The sequence below is a fragment of the Sebastes umbrosus genome, chromosome 3 (assembly GCF_015220745.1).
Source record: "Sebastes umbrosus isolate fSebUmb1 chromosome 3, fSebUmb1.pri, whole genome shotgun sequence".
In the NCBI taxonomy this organism is placed as follows: domain Eukaryota; kingdom Metazoa; phylum Chordata; class Actinopteri; order Perciformes; family Sebastidae; genus Sebastes; species Sebastes umbrosus.
In genome coordinates this window covers 13,893,298-13,914,435 of record NC_051271.1, presented here as the reverse complement: position 1 = coordinate 13,914,435, position 21,138 = coordinate 13,893,298, and the positions used below count along the sequence as shown (strand labels likewise).

Here is a 21,138-nt window from a genome sequence, read left to right as displayed (position 1 = left end):
AATTTGTTTATTTGTTTAAAAAAATAAGCTTATTTTTCCCCATTTCCCATCATTTTTTTCTCTCATGTATTTTTTAAAAATGACATGTAGGAGAGCTTTATTCATATATTTTTCATTACACAACTGTCGTTGCATCCTATCACTGAATCCCAAAGTAAATGAGTTTCAGCGGAGCATGACGACACCTTTGCCTGGCTACAATCACTGCTGCCAAGATCACTGGAGAGTCTGACACCCCAACTCTCTGAAGGCGCTAATAATTTCACTGTAACTGTGTGTGGCTATTAGTGCTGATCTTTGTGAACTGGACTGTTTTTGCAATGAGGCTTATTTGCATAGAAGGGGTCAATTTTGCGCCAAATGTATACATATTACCTATGCTAAGCTATTTGCTTGGCAGCGCAGTTAGTGGTGCATTTCATCCTTTATGGATGCTTTTAGAATTACAGTTTCTTTTAGTCTTATTTGTGCAGGTTTAACGGCCGCAAAAGCCACGCAATCCTTTTGTGAATTCGCTGCTCAGAATTTGGACACTAAATTGGACAGTAAATATAGTGAGCTATGAATAGCCTGGATGTAACCACGTCAGTTAAACGGCACCTGCTATGGTGCGTGGGAGGTAGGGGTTTCTAGTAGCAACAGTATGTTCAACTGAAACAAACTGCTCAAAGCAAACGGTTGGAAAATAATTGATTTTCCAGTTCCAGCACAGCATGTGGTACAGTATATGACAGCCAGTTAATTGTTGCTGATACCTTTACACCACAAAATCATTATAAAAGCACAATTTAAATATTGCTTTAGGGTTGATAATCCCTCTCGGAGTAGTATTTGTAGAAAAGTAGTATTTGTGGAGTTCTAATCCATTCATACAAGATCAAGAACTCAAGCAACATGACCGACTTGTGTGCACTATATCTGTTCATATTCATAGCATTAGATTTCCAGGGTTACTTTCAATAATTCAGTTCACGCAGTGCAAAGATGAAATATTTACCACAAAAAACTAAAGTAATTACTGGGTTCAATCAATCATATGCAAGCAAAGTGATGCAACTTCCTACAGAAGTGCCAAATGATGCACCACAGGGAACCATAGCCAAAGTTTTATACTAAGCCTGCCTGTAAGTAAATACCAAACTCAGCAAAGTGAGACAAAACTGGAAGGAGAGCTTAGACCAAAGTAGTTAAGCAGTTGAGCTCAGCAAGTAAATTATTCATGGCAATGGGCTTGTTTTGTGGTATTTTATGTTCTCTAAAATAATAAGTTCATCGAGTTAACCCTGGTTTATAGGTCATAGGGGGATGGCTGTATGGAGGGAAGTAACACAGAGAGGAAATTTAAAAAAGCGCACACATACATATAAAAGAATAAATAGAGAAATAACATGCAGACACTTGTTTTTGACTATTCAGCCTCATTTAGATTATATCTGCGCTGATCTTGCTCCTCGCCAAATATGCAGACAATCAGAATCTCAGATTATCTGTCTGCTTCTTTCCCTTTCATCCTGTTCCTCTCCGTCTCGCTCTTACACATATACAACAGAACAGGGGAGGCAAGGACCCTGCTGGTTCACTGTCAGAGTCCTTTGAACATCCCAAATGGATCAGTTGGATTTCATCCGTAGATCTACTCGGCATCTTCACAGCATAGGCCGAGTGGCATTATGTCACAAATGATCAGTCCAGGGCACTACTACAGTAAAAAGTGTTCTATAATCGTTGCTGATATGGATGGTAGGGCCATGTATTGGTAAGAATCTGGTGATACGATACGTATCATGATACAGGGGTTATGATTCAATATATTGCGATATATTGCGATACTATAAGCAAGGCGATATATTGTAATTTTTTTAATCTAATTTAAGGAAAACTGTCATTGTATAAAGAACGCCACCATATGCATAACATCTGAGTAAAAAAAAAGTTAATTTTTTTATGCAATCAGAACAGTGGGATCTGCATTTGCATTTATCACAGTCCCTGTAAATAGCCACTACTGTGAGAAGGCACTATACACTGAGAGGGTGCATCTCTTTGCAAATGAAATAATGTATTGACTGAGTTAATCTAAACTATTGATTAAAATCAATAGTGTTTTTGAGAATTGATATAGTATCACAAAACATAATATGGGGATATTGGATATGTTTTTTTCTCTATATTGTCTTACACCCCTAATGGATGGTGGTGGTGAGTAAATGTATCCTAGTGTCCTGTTACAATAATGTCCTGGTTCACAGAGTACAACACACTCTATTCTGCTGCTCCCACAGCTCTCAGGAATCGGACAGGCAGTATTTAATAATGAATATAGAAACAATGACTCTCTCTCTCTCTCTCTCTCTCTCTCTCTCTCTCTCTCTCTCTCTCTCTCTCTCTCTCTCTCTCTCTCTCTCTCTCTCTCTCTCTCTCTCCCATTTATAAAAGTTTTAAATACAGTTTTATCTTGTAGGAAGAATAAGTGCTTGTTACATGGTAAACTGCTTCAAGAAATATAATGAAAACTGCAGGCTTGGGAGCTGCTCACTGAAAAGAGATGAAGTGAATGAAACAAAAAGAAAGTATAAACTTTTTTATTATAGCTGTAATTCAATTGCATTCAGCTAATTTTATAACAATAACAAAAGAGGGTTTATGGCCATTTTCTCTCTCTCACCCCCAACCGGTCGAGGCAGATGGCTGCCCACCCAGAGCCTGGTTCTGCCCAAGGTTTCTACCCATTAAAGGGGTTCCGTTGTTGGGTAAATTATACGGTCTAAACCTGCTCTATATGAATGTTTGGTGAGATAACTTCCGTAAAAAATAAATTGAACTGAATAATGTGCACGATGTGTGTTTTACAAGCAACTGAAAACTTTTGTCAAACTGAAAAGACAAAAGAAGATTTCTGTGTTTTAAAGTTTATTCGGTGAAGGTTTTAAAATGTGGGAGTGCAGGCTTTTGCTTTGTCTTTAAAAGAAAGTAATTATTCCCTTTTGTCCCTGATGATAAAAGCAAAATGTGTTCTTTAGCCTTGATGTCTCTATCACTCTGAAGAGGACATCGTATACGACGTACTGTAAGTTTTCTCATCTCAAACTATACTGTAATAAAACAGATTGCCCAAACCAAGGCATTTCATTTTGCAACAAAATTGTATTTTAAGAAAAAGTCTTGTGAGGTGACAGCAGCATGCTTTTCTTCAACTACCCAAGGCTGTTATCATAAAAGATGCAGTCATTCCACAGTCAAATTTACTCAGCTGACTAAGCATAAGGACATATTCTCATTATGTTTTTTTTTCCCAAAAATTGGCAAAAACCTAAATTTAAAGTGGCCATCTGAGAGATTATTGTTTTTGTTTATTGAAGTGACACCTTTGGCAAGTTTAGATCATGTCTACCTATGTCTTCTTCAACATTCATAAACATCATTAACAATTGTATAATTCTGTTTTTGTATAATTTATAAATAATGTTGCGTTTAAAATACAAATTAGATGTATAGAGTACCTGTAGTCAAATGATAGAATATATTTTGACATGTCACAGTTGGCAGAGTACAAGTGTTGTTCCATTTAGCTTGTCAGTTTTGAGGCATAGTATAGTAGCATAGTGGTATAGTGCATGCTGGCTCACTGTCACACCGTCATGGCTTACAGACACTTGAATAGCCCGGAGCTATCGTTAATGTTATTAGTAACACCTGAGCTTAAATGTGACAAGTCAAAATGTCTTATAGTATTTATATCAATTTATATGGAATCAATTAGTCATGGAAACACATGAGTCAAAACGATAAACATGTAGCTACTTATGGTGCAGGTCCTTCAGTGGCTTAGGCCATGAATAATAATAACAAAAATAAAAGGGCTGGGACGATAAACTCCGACGATAAATCTCCCGATTCGATACTATCACGATACTTGGGTGCCGATTCGATATGTATTGCGATTTTAAAGTATTGCGATTCTACAAGTATTGCAATTCCATATTATGATTTATTGTGATTTTTGTTAACTTTGTTAACTTTGTTAACACCAGACCATGGGAAAAAAGTTGAATAATATACTTCAAGGGACTTTTAATTTGAAAAATAGCTTAATTAATACATTAAAAAGTAATCAATCTTATTTCCATATATGTATAACCAGCGGCTAGTTGAGTTTGTGCTTGAGAAAATAGTGCTTAAACCCGAAGGTTTTGTGTTTCTAAGGCAATCTGTCCTGATGCGGTGTATTTTCTATGGTAGAAATGCAGAGCGAGAGCGGACAACCTGCATCTGTGCATGGCTGCTGTTCAGAACCCTGGGGCAAGCCATATGCTGACATAGCAAGGTGTCAGAAGATACAGCCCGAAGACAGATTAAAGTATGTTTCACAAGATCCAGCACTGACCCCGAGGCGCTGGCAGAGGTAATGAGAAGACAGAAGCTAACAGGGGGCACTCTGCATAATGACACAGCTGTCATCCTTATCATACTACTGTGTAAAAGTAGAATATTACTTACTATCATCACCTTTCTCAGTTTGAATCCAGTGTGTTAGTTGACACTTCTGCACAGAAAGCAGAGCGAGAGAGATGACATAGCTCCAATATTATATGCAATGAAGAGAATGAGAGTTACAGATAAAGAGAGAGAGAGAGAGAAGTATGTGCAATGAAGTTGCTGCATTGTACGTGTTTGTGAGATCAAGAGCCCATGTGTTGAATTGAATAGAAACAACACTCCACTATTTTTTAGCAACATGCCAACATGAGCAGTTGAGACTTCCAGAGAGCAAAATTGCTGTGAGATAACTGCCAGATTAACTGGGAAATTAATACACTGGCCAGCTGCAATCTATTCAATTAATATGCAAGGTTGTTTTGACCAAGACTGACATACTAAAGGTCTTTATTTTCCAAGAGAAAACACAAAGATAGAAAAAGAAGGTTGTACATGCTTAGGGTCCAATACAAGTCTGATCAAGTTTTTCGTCACTAGACCTACACCTGGGCAAACGTTTCACAAAAGGGAATCATGCAAGTACACAAGGCAACTGCAGTTCACTACTGTAGCTCCCAAGACCCAAGAGAAAATGCAGTCATGGCGTACGGATATGAATTTAATTATGTTACAATATTTAACCTCTTCCACTCCTTGAGGGTGCTAGCGCCCTTTGGATGGCATTACTGTCTTTCAGAGGCTGTAGCATGGTGCCAACCACGTCATGCTAGCATGTCGGGAAGACCACTGAATAATGCTCTGAAGTTGGGCTAAATTTTGGTGAGGAAAAACTGGCATGGCCATTTTCAAAGGGGTCCCTTGACCTCTGACCTCAAGATATGTGAATGAAAATGGGTTCTCTGTGTACCCACAAGTCTACCCTTGACATGCCCACTTTATGATAATCCCATGCAGTTTGGGGCAAAAAATAAATGCAGTTTTATGCATGCAGTATAAACATGTTTATGTTTTGCCTATTCTAAAAGACTTTCTGCACACTGTGGTCCCTGGAATTGCATAAATTGGGTATCACTGTAAAGCTGAGACTCTTGTGGATCAAATAAGCCCAATTGTACTCATGTGTGATGATGTTAGTCCCCATAGTAGCCATTTCATTGTAGTTAGACCATTTTTTGAAACTTGACCTTTCTGTATAAAAGGACCAGCTGCATTCAGAGGTGGGATGGCTTTCCTAGGTAGAGTGACAATAAGGGGGTTTCTTAGCAGTTTCCAGAACAGAAGTGCTCGCCATCTAATCGCCGATTAGATTATTTCTGATTTTTGACTAGAATAACTTTACACACAGTGCTGAGCTGCATCTCAAATTAATCTTCAGGTTCCCAGCTTTCAGATGATGTACACCACTTGTATGTGACATCTACTGCTGACCTGCTATCTCCCCCTAAAGGTCCCCTGTACCCCCTATGGTAAAGAGGGGTGGAGTGGAAAAGGTTGAGGTCAAGCTTAAAGTTAATTTCCAACCTCAATACTACTTACTACACTGTCACCATATATATCATCATCAAGTGGTGCTAAGTAGGTAATACCCATATGCATATACCATTTGTCTATTCCGTATATCCACTAGAAAATAAACTATATAAATGAAGAAATAAATACAAATATATTTACATGTTAAGTTCCTTCTAGCCAATATTCAGAAAAAAATAAGAATGACAAATGGCAAGAAGATACATTTGGGTTTCAGGTACATTACAAAATATTATATACAGTTGCATGCATTGATGATTATGATAATTCACTATGAAGCAAAAATACTTTAAATGTTTCACTGTGGAGAGAAACAAAGATACAGGCTAAACGTTCTCAGGGGAGCAGAAGCGTGACACATCTGAGAACAAAGAGAGCAAATGTCATGATATCATGCGAGGCAGCGGGACCAACTGAGGCACCAATAAAGGAGACCAAATACGTCACATGTGTTACATAATGAAACCAAAGATGGGAGAGAGCAAAATCTAATTTTATTCATGTTGCCTGCATGTTAAATCAACTTGGATTTAAAGTTCATCACCAATAATAAGATTTATCCTACTGTGTTAGGCTGGATTTCTCATTATTGCAAACTTTGATTTAAATTTCAACCCTCTAGCTTATGTGAGTATCATATCAAATTTGAACTGTAATGTTAATGTGATAAACAAAATCTTGGAAAATGTAAATACTGCATTATTATTATTATTACACTGGTGTCAAACTATCTCTGAACTACACTTTGGCCTTGGCAAGATGTCACTGTTTTTCCAGCTGTCAAATTAATTTCCCTGTTTCCCTCTTCCAGCTTGAATTAAGAATTGCTTCCTCTAACATGGCATATGTCTGATGAGTAGCATGCCAAGAAGCAGGGGGTTCCAGACTGCCTTTGAACATCATCGCCTCTCACAGGGTTCAAAGCCTCTTAGAAACACTGTCATCCAAATTCAAACAAGGGATAGAAAAGAGTACAAAGGACTTCACATCTTCAAATCCAGTGAGATTTGTCCCTTCTTTTTCAGTACTTCGAAAATGAAGCAAAAGATGAGCTAGACCCATTTCTTCAGTGCATCCAAGACCCAGGTAATACTTTATAATATCTGAATATGCATGTCTGCAATAAAAGTTGTTTCTGAGAGAACCCAAAGTCATTAAACTAAATCATCAATCAAGTTATTTTGTTTTTCTCCAAAAAGCGAGATGCTGCTGTTGTCAACAAGCTGTCGTCATATTCCTAAAATTAGGACTACTCTCCAACCTTTGAGAACGACTGTTCTGTGGTTTCAATAAAAACTTTGAGGAGAAATATAGCATCCCTCCTTGCCTCCAAAAAGTGTCTGTTTGAGGTCCAGGCTTCCTCCTTTTCCGCTAGCTTAATGGATTATGACAGTGATGCAGCATGAAGCTTTAATCCCCTTGCCGCCGTCGTCTCCCCTCCCTTTATGTTAAGCCCCTTGACTAGAGCGAGTGTGTGTGCATGTGTGTCAGGTGCCAACCAATACTAGGAGCCAAACCTTGGGCTTGGATGATATACAAAAACAAAGGGGGTTAAAGCATCCACTGCTGACAGCCAACCCTGCCCTTCAGGTGTCCTGCTAGCCCATTACCAGGCTTTGAAGTCAATATGCCAAGGGAAAAATAGCTGTCAACTTAATAACCAAGAAAACCAGAAGATTTAAGGATATATCCACAACAATACGGTTTTGCTGTGTCTCCCAAACACAACTAATCAATGATTAATGTGAATATAGTCAAGCAGCAACCCAGACAGACACATCTGTCAACGTCACTCTTTCATTCTGCGTTCTTGTCTGCCCTCAAAGCAGGACTTATTCCTAAATGGCCTTCATTATCAAACCAGTGTTTGCTTTTACCCATGTGACAATTAAAAAGAACCAACCACCAATGGAAGTACAACTATCAACGTATACAATAGTAGAGTTCCTAATTGTCAGTTGTTTACAGAAAATTGTACAGTGCTGGACCAGAATCAGCTGCGCATGTAGGACGGACTTTCTGAGCGAATACATAAGAGATGACCTCTGAGATTAAACATTTATTAAGAGACGAAAGTTGCTCTGACGAGGTTGGCATCAGTACTCACCATGAATGAATCCATGTTAGAGTATTAAAAGCAACCATGGGAGTCAGAGGACCCCAATGAAAGAAAAACATAACTGGGACATTATTTAATAGCTCTCTCCGGTCCTCTCAAACTGGACAGACAACGCAGCAGAGAGGCTCTTCTCCGCACCACATGGAGCCGAATGTAATGTCAACGACCAAACATCCCAATGGTGGAAATCCCATCCAAGAGGCAGAATTAGGGCGGAGAGATCAGGGGGTAAATCTACTTTGTTGTTGTACTCATGTCATGTTTTAACCCTGTAAGAGCTAAACACGTTTTCTGTTTGATTTGCCAGGTATGTCATGCTGATTAAAACATGACATCAATCCAGTATATATCATACCAAATACCAGTTACTTGGATTTGAAGATGGCTGAAGATGGCTAGACTCTTCATCTCCTTAGCTAAATTCAAAACTAAAATACTTTTTTTATTTTTAATCAAGCATCAATTATAATCTCTAAGACCAATCAAATTGGTATGCACATCACAATAACAAGAACTTAATTCAAAGACTTTAACTGTGCAAAAGACTACCTTAGCTGCTGCATCCGACTGCATAATAATTAAACAACAGCCTCAAAGCAAAAGGACCTTTGACAGTAATTAGTTGATATACAACAAATTCAGACTGCAGATTCATCCTGAATAAAAGACATCTAAAATTTAAGGCAGAAAAACAGACAGTAATTGACAAGTGTTTTATGGTAGGAAATGATAGTTTTTGCAGATATTACCTCCAGCCAAGACTGGCTTCGAGAAAAGGAAAACAAAATCAGTGTCTTGTATTGCATTCTTTGGCTTTCCTAAATGAAATACAGGGCCAATAGTAGATACAGTAGAACAATGCTTTTTTAATTATTTGTGTGTATGCTGTTTGAAATAGTGTGACTTGATACTGTATGTTTGTTATACGTGTTTTAAATGTTTGAGTGTATCTTGTTTGAAACACTCTGTTGCTAATGTTTTGGCTGGGGCTCCCTTGGAAAAGAGATTTTCAAATCTCAATGGGACTTACTTTGTTAAATAAAGGTTATAAGAAGAATAATAAAAAAAGTAAAAAATATTCAGTTGCAAGTAAAAGTCCTGCATTTAAAATCCTACTTAAGTAAAAGTGCTATTAATATTACACTGCTAAGTTTGATATTATATCATTAAACTAGTAATAATAATGTAATTAAAATGTTCTTAAAGTATCAAAAGTGAAAGTACTAATTCTGCATAAATTCTGATTTATCATTACATACGACATTATGACAATGTTAATACTGAGCATCAATGTGTAAGCAGCATTTTACTGTTGTAGCTGGTGAAGGTGAAGCTAGTTTTAACTACTTTATATACTGTACAGTGGTGGTTTCCAAACTAGGGTTCAGGCCCCTCCAAAGGGTCACAAGATAAATCTGACGGGTCGTGGAATGATTAAAGGGGGAAAAAAATAAGTTCTGCTACAAATCTGTATTTTTTTATTATTATTATTCTTTGCTTTTCATTAAATAAATATTGAATATGTTTAGCTATTCAGGGTTGAACGGTCAGGGGGAAATGTAACAGCTGAATGGTTAATATGAACTATGACTTTAATCATTGTCATAGCAAGTCACAGTCATATTTGGACAAAATGTTAATGTTGAATTTGTTTGTTAAAGAGTATTAATTTAACAGAAAATGTGTTTATTATTGTAGTGTATTAATTGAAAACACCAATTTTAGTAAACACAAACATGGTGGACAAGAACAAGTCTTATATTAAAGGAGTATATGGGCAACTCCTATTGACTTGTTCATTAAAAAAATACAGCTGGCTGTCTTTTTTTTGAAAATGGAATATTATTAGTTGTCCTTGTCAGTTGTTCCTCGAAAGGGAAGTCCAATAAGCACACACAACAAAGAAAGAAAAGCAAGCGCAGATAAACAAAGCATTAGTTCTGTGTATATAACAAGCGGAGATGAAATGAAATGGCTGAGCAAGAAGTGGAAGCAAAGAATAAATAAACATGCAAACCAATGAGAAGATTAAAATAGATTCAGTGTGTGTGTGTGTGTGTGTGTGTGTGTGAGAAGGAGAGAGAGACCGAGGAGAAGAGAAACCGTCTTTTCTCTGATGAAATACTGTTTGACAGTAGAAATGATGAAGCCTGTATACACCTCTCACCCTGAATATTTGGGTTGGAGAGTTTTTGCCTCATTAGTAGCTCCTGCTGTGAGACGATTACAGGAGACACACTACATGATGGGAGACTGATGGGAGTTCTGGGATCAGCGCTCTTATATTTACCACAAGTGCAAATCAACTACATCAGCAGGACAAGCACCAAGACACACTGAATGGCAAGGCTCTTTTTTTATTATTATTATGTTCACTGTCAGTACACCTTATTACACTGACAGGAGTCAATATTAGCCTGCAGCCCCAATAAGTCCCTTTTAAAATGGAATTCAAAATTACAGTTTGTCATATGCAATGATGTGCTATTTTTCAGAAAATATCTGTGCAATGATGACTAATGTGATCAAATTTATTTATTTATTTGATATCTTATAGATTTTGTTAACTAAAACTATTTATTAACTTCTTTATAATTTCTTATTTCTAAAACTTATTTCGGTCAGTCTGTTTGGATACATCCATATGCACAATTATGCCAAAACGTTTACATAATGTGACAACATGTAACATATGTATGTGCCTTTAATGTTCTCATGCTTAAACAACTGTTGAGCAATTATTGACTTTCAGTTTACTTGTATATTGTTCTCTATACAAGGGCATATAATGAAGAGCTTTGCTGTTTATTTCAAATAAATACTTGTATTATCACCCAAATTTTTGGTATTACATTTCACTGGCTAGACAGAAATCAGTCGGTCAGAAATGTTGGAGCAAAGAATCATGGAACAGCTATATTTTCTCAATTCATAAAGGATAGTATATGTTTCCTACAATAAAAGGAATACAAAGCGAGCAATGGAACACATTTATTTATTGGCATATTACCTTTTTAACTATCAAGACAAGAGCTGCAATGATTAATCGATTAGTTGTAAAACTATTAAATTAATCTGCAACTATTTTGATAATCGATTAATTGGTTTGAGTAATTCTTTAAGAAAAAGAAGTAAAAATGCTCAGATTCAAGCTTGTTAAATGTGAATATTTTCTGGTCTCTATACTCTTTTATGATAGTAAACTGAATATATTTGAGTTGTGGACAAAACAAGACATTTGAGGACATCATCATGGGCTTTGGGAAACACTGATTGACATTTTTCAACATTTTCGGACATTTTAAAGACCAAACATCAAATTGATTAATCGAGAAAATAATCAACAGATTAATCGACAATAAAAATAATCAGAAGTTGCAGCCCCTAATCAAGGCATGCATACCCCAGGAAGACCAGCGACCGCTCTTTGGAAGCTAATGGGGCTCCAAATAAAGAATAATAACTGACCATCATCCCCCAAAAGCTAACAATGGTGTCTTGCTCAGTTAAATGCTGTACATTTTTACATGTCAAAAGTTGAATTCAAAGTTTAAAATCAATACGTAGGAAGACCTCCAGAGCAACAACACTGCAGAAGAGTATCCACTGACTGCCTGTGAGTGAAGCTAGTCAAAGCAAAAGTTTGCCCAGTGCCCAAGTTCTGTCATCATTTTCTCTGGTTATATCAGAGCCTTTCCACTTTTTATAACCATATATACCATCAGCCAACTGGTTTCTATTCAGTGCCCCCACATTTCCATATCAACATACGTAAAGTCTAGAGTGTAAATAAAAACAGCCAAACTTCTAACACCTGTTTTTTTTCCCCACCTGCCTCTCAAGGCTACCTCCCCATAATTCTCTCAAAAAATATTGCTACCGCCTGCAGTATAAAAATGTTTACTATATCAGAGGCATGCTGCCTTCATCCGCAGTGATAAAGTAAGCCCCTCAGTGTTATTAGCTATGGACTTGCCCAGTACTCCAGCAGGGGTGAGAGAAGCTTGGTCATGATAAATGAGCCTGCTATCTCACGCAATGTCAGTGCGAGCCTGTTTGTCTATCCTCCTGAGGCAACCTTTTATTCCATCCAAAAACACTGAATCATCCAAATTGACAGGAGAAACAATCACAGTGTCTCGTTCATATCCGAAAATGCTTCACACTTCCAATGCAATCGCAGTAAAGATGAACTACCACGGTTGGCTGTTGTGCTTATTCCCATAGGTGTGTGGTGAACGCATTTTGCCGCAATATCATCTTTGATGCAGAGTTTTACTATTATTGTGCAGTATAGAGTAGATGATGAATCAGTATTAACTGTGATATCCATCAATTCAGAGATGTAACAATCAGACAGAGGGAGCAAATAATGTCACAGATCATTTATTAAAAAGCAGTTATAAGACGAATGCCACAAAATTCTGAGGTTTAAATCTCAGTGTCGAGCAACTGCTAATAAAACTCCCCTAGATCATAAGCACTGACATGATCAGATGATGATTGTTTCTAGACCTGTCTCATTCTCTTTTGGCTAAATCGATAAGCATTGTGCTGGGAGTTCACACACTCAGAATGAAGCTGTCTGAAATCATCCGGGGATCATTGCTGCAAACACAGGAAAATGAATTCTAATATAGAGTAATTAAGAAGTCAAAGGGAAGACAAGTCATTTTTCTAAATAAAAAAATGTTTGGTCTTCAGACACATAATTTGCTGTACAGGCATTGCTATAGAAAGGAATTAATAATGATCACAATACATCAAGAGAGAAAGCTCATCAGCTTTTCATCCTGCCAACATTAAGCAATTACCTACCTGTCACTTTGATGGACACTCGTGAGAACAAACACAGGAAAGTCGGAATGCAAACCGACTGGGTTGGACTGTATATACTGCCTTAAAATTACTATATATATATTTATTGGACTTTGTGCAGATATGTGATGTTAATGCTATTCAAACTAGGGATGCCAATTGAAAAATGCATGTCTGGGTTTTCTTCCAAGCAAACTGTAATGGTGGTACATTGGGAAGTTTGTATTTAATCCAGTTACAGCAAATAAACCCAAAACCCATAATGTTCTATAAGCAGGGATGAGGAGACGGATGGCCAGCAATGACTCAAGCTTAGAAATCCTGATGAATGAATGAGGAGTGAAACACATTTTCAACTTCTGCTCTGATTCAGCCATCTCTTGATGTGCTCTTATTGGTATTTTGATGACTTGCCACGAACTTAACTTTGTCTAGGCACAAAATGAGCTGTTTCAGCAAAAATCAAGCAAGCAAGTCTAGTGCAATTATGGCCTCAAGGATGATCAGGATTTGAACTTACTGTAAGCATGTTACATGTCAGCACCAAATGCTGCCATGTACTGTGCTGTTTTAGGTTCAACCAGTGATGCATGTCTGCACAGATCCTATTGGAAAGCTTAACAGCCCTTTCTATGGTTATGTTGGCTCATTTGACATTGATATGAACATCCATACATTGAAGAGATTTTATCCCTTAAGCCTGCATCTCTAAGGGATAGCATTTGTCAGTGTCACCAAACAAGAAAAGCTAAAAGCAAATTCAATGTGTAAGTGTGCAACAGCTTTTTGTATTTTCTTGTTTACTGAAGTGTTTCAAGGCTATCCATGTATTACAATGGAATACATTTTAAAAAAAGTAATAAAGACAAAGTTTATGAAGAATCCATGTGTTGCAAAACATCTAACCACTATCCTGTTCTGTTGGTGCTTAAATTTCAATTGGTGAAGAATGCAATATCACACTTGTTTAGGACTGTGGACTTGAGTGTAAAGATTTGAGACTTCCTCGTTACTTACAAAACAACGACTACATTGGGTATATGAGGGATCTGTGTGTAATTTCAGATAAAACCAGACACTATAGTAATCCCTTCTTTTCAAAAGAAAGCAAAAATACAAAGTTGACAATAGGAGATAAAAGGGCTGTGTATTGTTGCTGCAACAAGTAGAGCTGGCAAAAAGTCTACAATCAATACTTACAATACAATACATTCTCTAGGGGACCAAAGAGTAAACAGGTTGTGTTCTGAGTCTCAGGCTGTGAGTAAATCTTTCCAAATCTAATATCAACCACTCTGTGGGTCAGACATTACCTGCAATGAAGCAGCTTTATGAAGACATCCTGGAGAAACGGGATAGTTGCCAAGGATGACTTTGTGTTCATTTTGCGCCTACTGTGAGTAAGTCTGCTTGATTTTGAAGTGTGATTTCTGACAAGCTAGGAAGAGTTGTGGTGGTGTGTTCTGTTATTCTATTACCGTGCCAACAGAGTTTATTTCCCAAAGCAGCTGAGCAAAACTCGGAGGAGCGGCTTGTCACTAAAATGAGAATAGCTGGTCCACCTTAAAGGTCAGTCCACCTTAATCAAGCCCGAGCCGCAGTTGTTGCTAACTTCGGGGTTAAACCCCCTTCAGTTTAATCAGCAGACAACAAGCAAGACATGGGAACTTGGCTTAGGTCTCTAGGAGTTGTAGCATTTATTCATCGACAGCCTAAACTGTGCCCACACTGCACTGCTACTCTCACAGCTATAACGTTACGTCTAACTTCATACTCACTGTCTTTGCTCTCTCTCGCCTGCACACTGACACTCGCTAACGTTAAGCACACAACCCATGCACTAATTTATGTTGTTCCTTAAAGGAGTTTTCTACTTGTAAAAGACATTTTAGTTTAAAAAAACATATTACAAATACATAATTCCCTGATTATTAGGCCCGTCGGGCCATTGTGCTTGCAATACACTGGCGGAAACTCTGACACATGTTCTGAGTCATGTGAACTCCTGTCATAAAAGCCTAAATCCGCCAAAGGCACAGGTGGATTTTACTTATAACATGCTTTTTTCCCCTTAGGCAGATATAATGACTGTAATCTGACCCAGAATTCAGTAAGATTCAGACCAGATATGATACATAAATTCAGAATCAGAATCAAAATCCACAAAATCTAAAAGATGCCCAACCATACTCACAGGCTTCTTCAGAATAAGCCAGGGTGACCAAAGTCATGTTCAGCCATCTGTTCAGCTTGAGAAGCCAAACAAAGTCAGTGGCGATGGGCCAAAGTCTTTGGCAGTACCCCAATGCAATTTATGTTTGCAATAAGTGATCCAGCAAAGGTGCAACCAGAAAGTAATCCATTTTGCTCTCATACTCAACTATGACAAGTGTCTATTATTGTTTATAAGTCCATCACAATTCCCGCCATCAGACTTTAGAAGACTCTACAACCCTTTCAGAGAATAAGGAGATATAAACTCGGATTTACTTGTCTAATGTTTAGTACGTATATTAAAAAACGTACATCAGCCAGTTTGAGTTAGACAGTAAACTCCAATGATCTTTTAAACTTCAGTGCTTTGCCTACTCTTTTGTTACATTTGAATCACAGAGTTAACTGATCTACCTGTGTAACCAGGGGCTCCAGAAGCCTCTCCACAGTCAGGGTGCGGATCTCAAGACTCTTGGGGTCCCATTTCAACAGGATGGGGGAGGTGGCGGTCGTCATGGTCTCTGTTGGGAGCAAAAGCAGATCAATAGTTAGAGGAATGTTTTGCTTTGAAAAGCTTTTGGCTCATTAAAAAAATATAAACTCTGCGACAGGTCACGTTGCACATTATATGTGCTCAAGAGAACAGGGTGGCTAGAGGTATTCACAAAGTCTGTAGGTAGTGTTCAGCTGTGTAAAAAGAGCTGTTTTTTGAATATAGGTCTGCAGGCATAAATGTTCCTCAAAAGCTGACAGGTTGATAAGACAGCACAGGTGGTTTCAGAGTGGGTTGGGTTGGGTTTTTTAAAGATGGCAGAAGCCTTTCTAGGGCAGCATTGTTAAGCATTATTATCCAAAAGACTCAACCAAATTACAATTAATGTACACTGTCATACTACTGGTCATCCTTATGCCAATTATTAGTTCTTTCAGGGCAAGATTTTTGTCACTGTAACTACGCCAGGCTCTGAACCTTTTGTCTCTGTAAGCTGATCTTACTGTTCTCAGACAGTCTTATCAGCACTGTGTCACTGTGTAATAGTATTGATGGTGTATACACTTACTGGGTGAAGATGGCCAAGGATATTGAGTTTTCAGACATTTCTTTTTTTTAAAAGGTTTCGAGGTTGACAGAGAGTCAACATGACATTTCCATTTAAACATTATGTTGCTCCAAATTTGGCCATGGGATAAACACGATAAACCACTCCGTGGTTATGAAAATAGTGCACTCTGCAGAGGCAATCTGCAGAATATTTTTTGCCCAATAACCACAAAACCTGTCATGGATTACTCCTTACTTGACAAATAAACTTTAGCCAATCAGAAACCATATAGCATCATGAGGTTTGTGCCAATACCTAATCCTCATAGACATCTCAGCAATTCCACTAAATATAATGAAGCCCAGCAGGCTAAAACTACTGGCTCAAAAACAAGTTTTCATGATTGTCCGTTTAGCAAATCTCAGCTCTGCACATCAAACAACACAGTCAACAATTCCAACAATCCATAAATTAATGGCCAGCCACCTCTCTAACCTTGATTTACAGTAATTAACTTCCTTAATTAACTCCATTGTATCTCTCCAAAGATGAAACTTACTGAGTAAAGCGACAGTAAATTCAGGGAGAATGTTATTGTTATTCTTCATTTGTATAGCTAGATGTCATTCAACAGAGTTTTGGCATAGATTTGCCCACATTGCTGACTACTTCATCAGGTACAATTCAGGTACAGGTTCATTCAGGTACAAAAATTGCATTGTACTGTAGCGTTGCATTATGAGAGTCTCCAAATTAAGAAAAAACAGTAAAGAAAGGAGGCAAAAGCAGAGAAAAACAGGAGAAAAGTTGGAGATTAAATTAACCTGATGTTCAACTCATCAAGTTCAACAGCAAAACATAGTCAGTCACATAAGTGAAAAGATGCACTCCTGAGATGGTGCTGAGCTCTGCAATATGAGTCTCAATTGCACAGTTCTTCAGACAATCTGCTCTTTAACTTGGAATATTATTTCATTACAATTTTTAAAACCCTTAAACTCAGTGGGGTTACATTAGGTGAATGTGAGGACTGAACAGCTGGCATGGGGGTAGCAGTCTGTTTTACTGAGGGGATGTGTTTCTACAGTAAGCAATTTCAGAATGGGCCAGCTGGGACTGGCTCAGTCTACTGCCAATGTCAATGAGGCAGAAGGGAATAAAGGATGTGAATAAGAATGACAGATCTGGGCCAGAGGCCCCTGATACTACACACAGTGGGCTAAAGATGGATGAACAGTAGGAAATCATGCAACCTGGCACTATTGATGAAACCACAACCCAGACATTATAGTTCTCTCAAAAGAGCATGGACCTTTAGCTTCAAAAAAATGTCAGGCCCTCACGTATGCTGCTGTCATTACATGACAGATGATGTTTGTCCCCGCAAGGAAATCTGGACAGGGACAATGAATCTGGCTTTGTCAACTTATCACTCTATCATGCACAGTAGTTTGACAGAACCTTAGGGAATGATGCGTGTCATTTCTCTGTTCTGACATTTTCAAAATTACACATACTGAGAGGTGAACAGGAGTGTTGAATACAGTATTACAGTCTTAATTTACTTCTGGCAAAACCTGAAACCTTGCATAATGGAGTTAGAAAATATTCACACATTGCAAACTGTGAAGTTACAAGCTAGTGTTACTAGCTACGCGATAACGCTTTAACGTCACTAATTTCTTTAACGCATTAACACAATTGATCTTTCGGAGGTTGTAACAGGCTCAGTTTAGAGCTAGAGTGATGATCCTGGAATCACCTGAAATTAGAAAACCTAAGGAATCCATTGGTACCAACCATGTCATACTAACGAAGGATGCTAAATAACGCTCCAAACGTATGCTTAATTTTGGCGAGGAAAAACTGTCATGGTCATTTTCTGACCTCAAGATATGTGAATGAAAATGGGTTCTATGGGTACCCATGAGTCTATCCTTTAAATACATGCCCACTTTAAATCACATGCAGTTTGGGGGAGGTCATAGTCAAGTCAGCACACTGACACACTGACAGCTGTTGTTGCCTGTTGGGCTGGAGTTTGCCATGTTATGATATGAGCAGATTTTGTTATCCTAAATGCAGTACCTGTGAGGGTTTCTGGACAATAGTTGTCATTGTTTTGTGTTGTTAATTGATTTCCAATAATAAATATATACATACATTTGCATAAAGCAAGCACATTTAACCACTCCCATGTTGATAAGAGTATTTAATACTTGACAAATCTCCATTTATGGTACATTTTGAACAGATACAAAATGTATGATTAATCATGGACAATCAAGCTTTCCCCGTGGTATCAAAAATCAAATATCAATATTTTTCAAGTTTTGTATCAACGTAGAAATTCCAGTATTGTGAAAACACCATAACAAGCTTGGATTTGTGCAGTGAATGTGAGGCAAAACGTATTTACAGAGAAAATTTTAAAAGTATTCAGAAATTCTCTTCCCTACAGTTGATTTCACATTAGTTGGTGAAAGGTGAAAGTTTTGGCTTTCTTCCGATATATGCACTGACTCTGAGAACCAGTGTGTGTACTGTATAATTTATGTTGAGAAAAAAATCCTTTTTGCATTTTGGAACTTATTGTTGGCATTACACAACAGATTGGATCTCTTTGCTGTTCAGAAAGACCACCAAAGTAGTAAGTCTTTCTCTACGGTAACACTATACAGTAGCTGATGTTGTTTTCATGCAGCTTCCATTAGCAGCCAGCTGGTTAGATACAGTAGCTGAGAATAACTTAGAAAGAAATGATGCCTATGAGAGCCTCTCTTTTTGAAGATTAGTTTGGCAGCTCTCCTTTATGACATTAAAGATTTCCCGGCAGATCATAGTACATACGGTGAAAATAAGCAGGAGTGATGCTAATGCAGCTGAGGAGAAAGCAGCAGCACTGTGAAAAATAGCAGATTGCCATTGTAATGCAATAAACAGTTTTCTGGTGTATGACGGTGGAACTTCTCAAAAACCGGGGTTGAAACTATTCTTGACACATTATGTAACCAAAACAATTATAGAAGGGGTTTGTCAAGATATAAGTGATAAGTCATAGTGGGTGTGGCAGTTCTAAATGTTTGAAAGCTGAAACAAACTGCTATTGCTGCTTGCACTAATTCACAGTGCACTGTGGTTGAAAATCACATTACCATATTATACTAATAATGCTTCTTGTCATTGATTGAAAATCTAATGTCATTTTAAGCAGTCAAATTAGTTAATTAATTAATTGCTTGTTTGCAAGAAAATTAATCGTCAACTGATTTTTTTTTATGATAAATTATTATTTTAAAGGAAGAATGTGTAACATTTCGGGGGATCTATTAGCAGAAATGGCATATAATATTCATAACTATGTTTTCATTAGTGTATAATCACCTGAAACTAAGAATTGTTGTGTTTTCTTCGGCTTAGAATGAGCCCTTCATATCTACATAGGGAGCTTGTCTTCTTCATCGGGTCTGCCATGTTGCTTCGTCATGTTTCTACAGTAGCCCGGAACGGACAAACCAAACACTGGCTCTAGAGAGAGTGGTGACGTGAGCCACAGAGTGCAAAACTGTGGTACCACCAGCCACCCTCTGACTTCCGTTGCTCCTAAAGTACTGTTATTATGGTAAGGATGGCCTCTGAGCAAGGCGAAAGACATTACCACAGTTGTGCACTCAGCGGCTCATGTTACCGCAGTCTTGGAAAGGCAGGAGTGAGCGGAGGGGTTCTCAGTTAGTTGCAATCTGCAACCACACCACTAAATGCCACCATATCCTACATACTGTCCTTTAAAGCCATTTTTAAGGAAACAAATGTGAAACGTTTTCTGGTTCGAGCTTCTCAAATGTGAGGATTTGGTGTTTTTTTCAGTTTATATCATTGGGAACTAAATGTCTTTGGGTTTTGGACTGTTAATCAAACAAAATAATACATGTAACATCACCTAGGATTCATGACAATCTGTTATTGTTATTTTCTGACCTTTTATAGACAAAACAATAAACTGCTTAATTGAAAAAAATAATCAACAGATTATTCAATAACAAAAACAATCATTAGTTGCAGCCCTAATAAAATTCAATCTGACAATGATTCTCTATAATGATGATCTAGCATATCTGTAAAACGTTTGAATGTAACCTATGGAGGAAAGACTCATTCAAATACAAATGCTGTCATTATTATAATAGAGGCTCAACTGAAAGACTGCAGACTGAAAGCAAAGCATGCAAATCACAGAGCACAACACTATTATATCCCTGCCAGCGACAGGGAATGTTCTAGTGACTCATGTGATGTAGTGTATTGTTGGTAGAGATCTCTGTAAATGCCATGACCCTGTCAGTGAATGCTCTTTACAAATGCATATTATAATTGTAAAAATGTGAGCAATGGTGTCACTCTGCAGCAGTTCATTATCATGTAATGTAGACACATTATGAATCAAATGAAATCTTCAAAACCTGCAAAAACAGGGGTTTCTGATGATGCAGAATATAAGCAGGGAAGCAAAGTGAAATTCAGTCAAAGATGTTTCCACATGAGGGAGTCTCTCACGAAGCTAGTATGAAAACAGCTGAAAGACCGTCATCTGTCAAAGAGACATCTATAATGTCATCTATAATGACATTATTCAGCATGTTCAGCTGCACGGTTTAACAACAAATGTGATGATACAGAATGATATCCTAAATAGCACTTCCACCTTGTGAATAACACGCCCACTGGCATACATTTTTTTCACTGTTCACATAATCACATAGATTCTTGTTGCCTTAGCATGTTAATGCATGTGACTTTTTCCAACTGAATTGATATAGAGTGCCCCCAAGTCAATGGGTTTTTAGTCAGATGCCTGAAATAAGATCTGTGGTTAACACAGGCTTAAGAGATTTTAACCAGGGCTGTCAAAGTGAACGCAAATTTGTTTTAAAGCCACTGATTTCTTTAACGCATTAACGCAACTTTTAGGTTGTAGTA

The 21,138-nt window shown here is 37.7% G+C and overlaps 1 protein-coding gene and 1 long non-coding RNA gene across 14 annotated transcripts in view; one reads left to right on the top strand and one right to left on the bottom strand.

Annotated features, from left to right (window-relative positions):
• The window catches only part of ctnna2 (catenin (cadherin-associated protein), alpha 2), a 375,732-nt gene that overhangs the window by 326,343 nt on the left and 28,251 nt on the right, over positions 1-21,138 (bottom strand). For all 13 annotated transcript variants that reach the window (XM_037765886.1, XM_037765885.1, XM_037765887.1 and 10 more), the window contains exon 2: positions 15,533-15,639. In XM_037765886.1, coding sequence (XP_037621814.1) covers positions 15,533-15,634 — 102 coding nt within the window. In that variant the 5' untranslated portion in view covers positions 15,635-15,639. The remainder of the gene's footprint in view (positions 1-15,532; positions 15,640-21,138) is intronic.
• On the top strand, positions 6,943-7,285 carry LOC119486007. The gene is made up of 2 exons (XR_005206419.1): positions 6,943-7,053; positions 7,167-7,285. It is a non-coding gene; the product is annotated as an uncharacterized LOC119486007 (long non-coding RNA).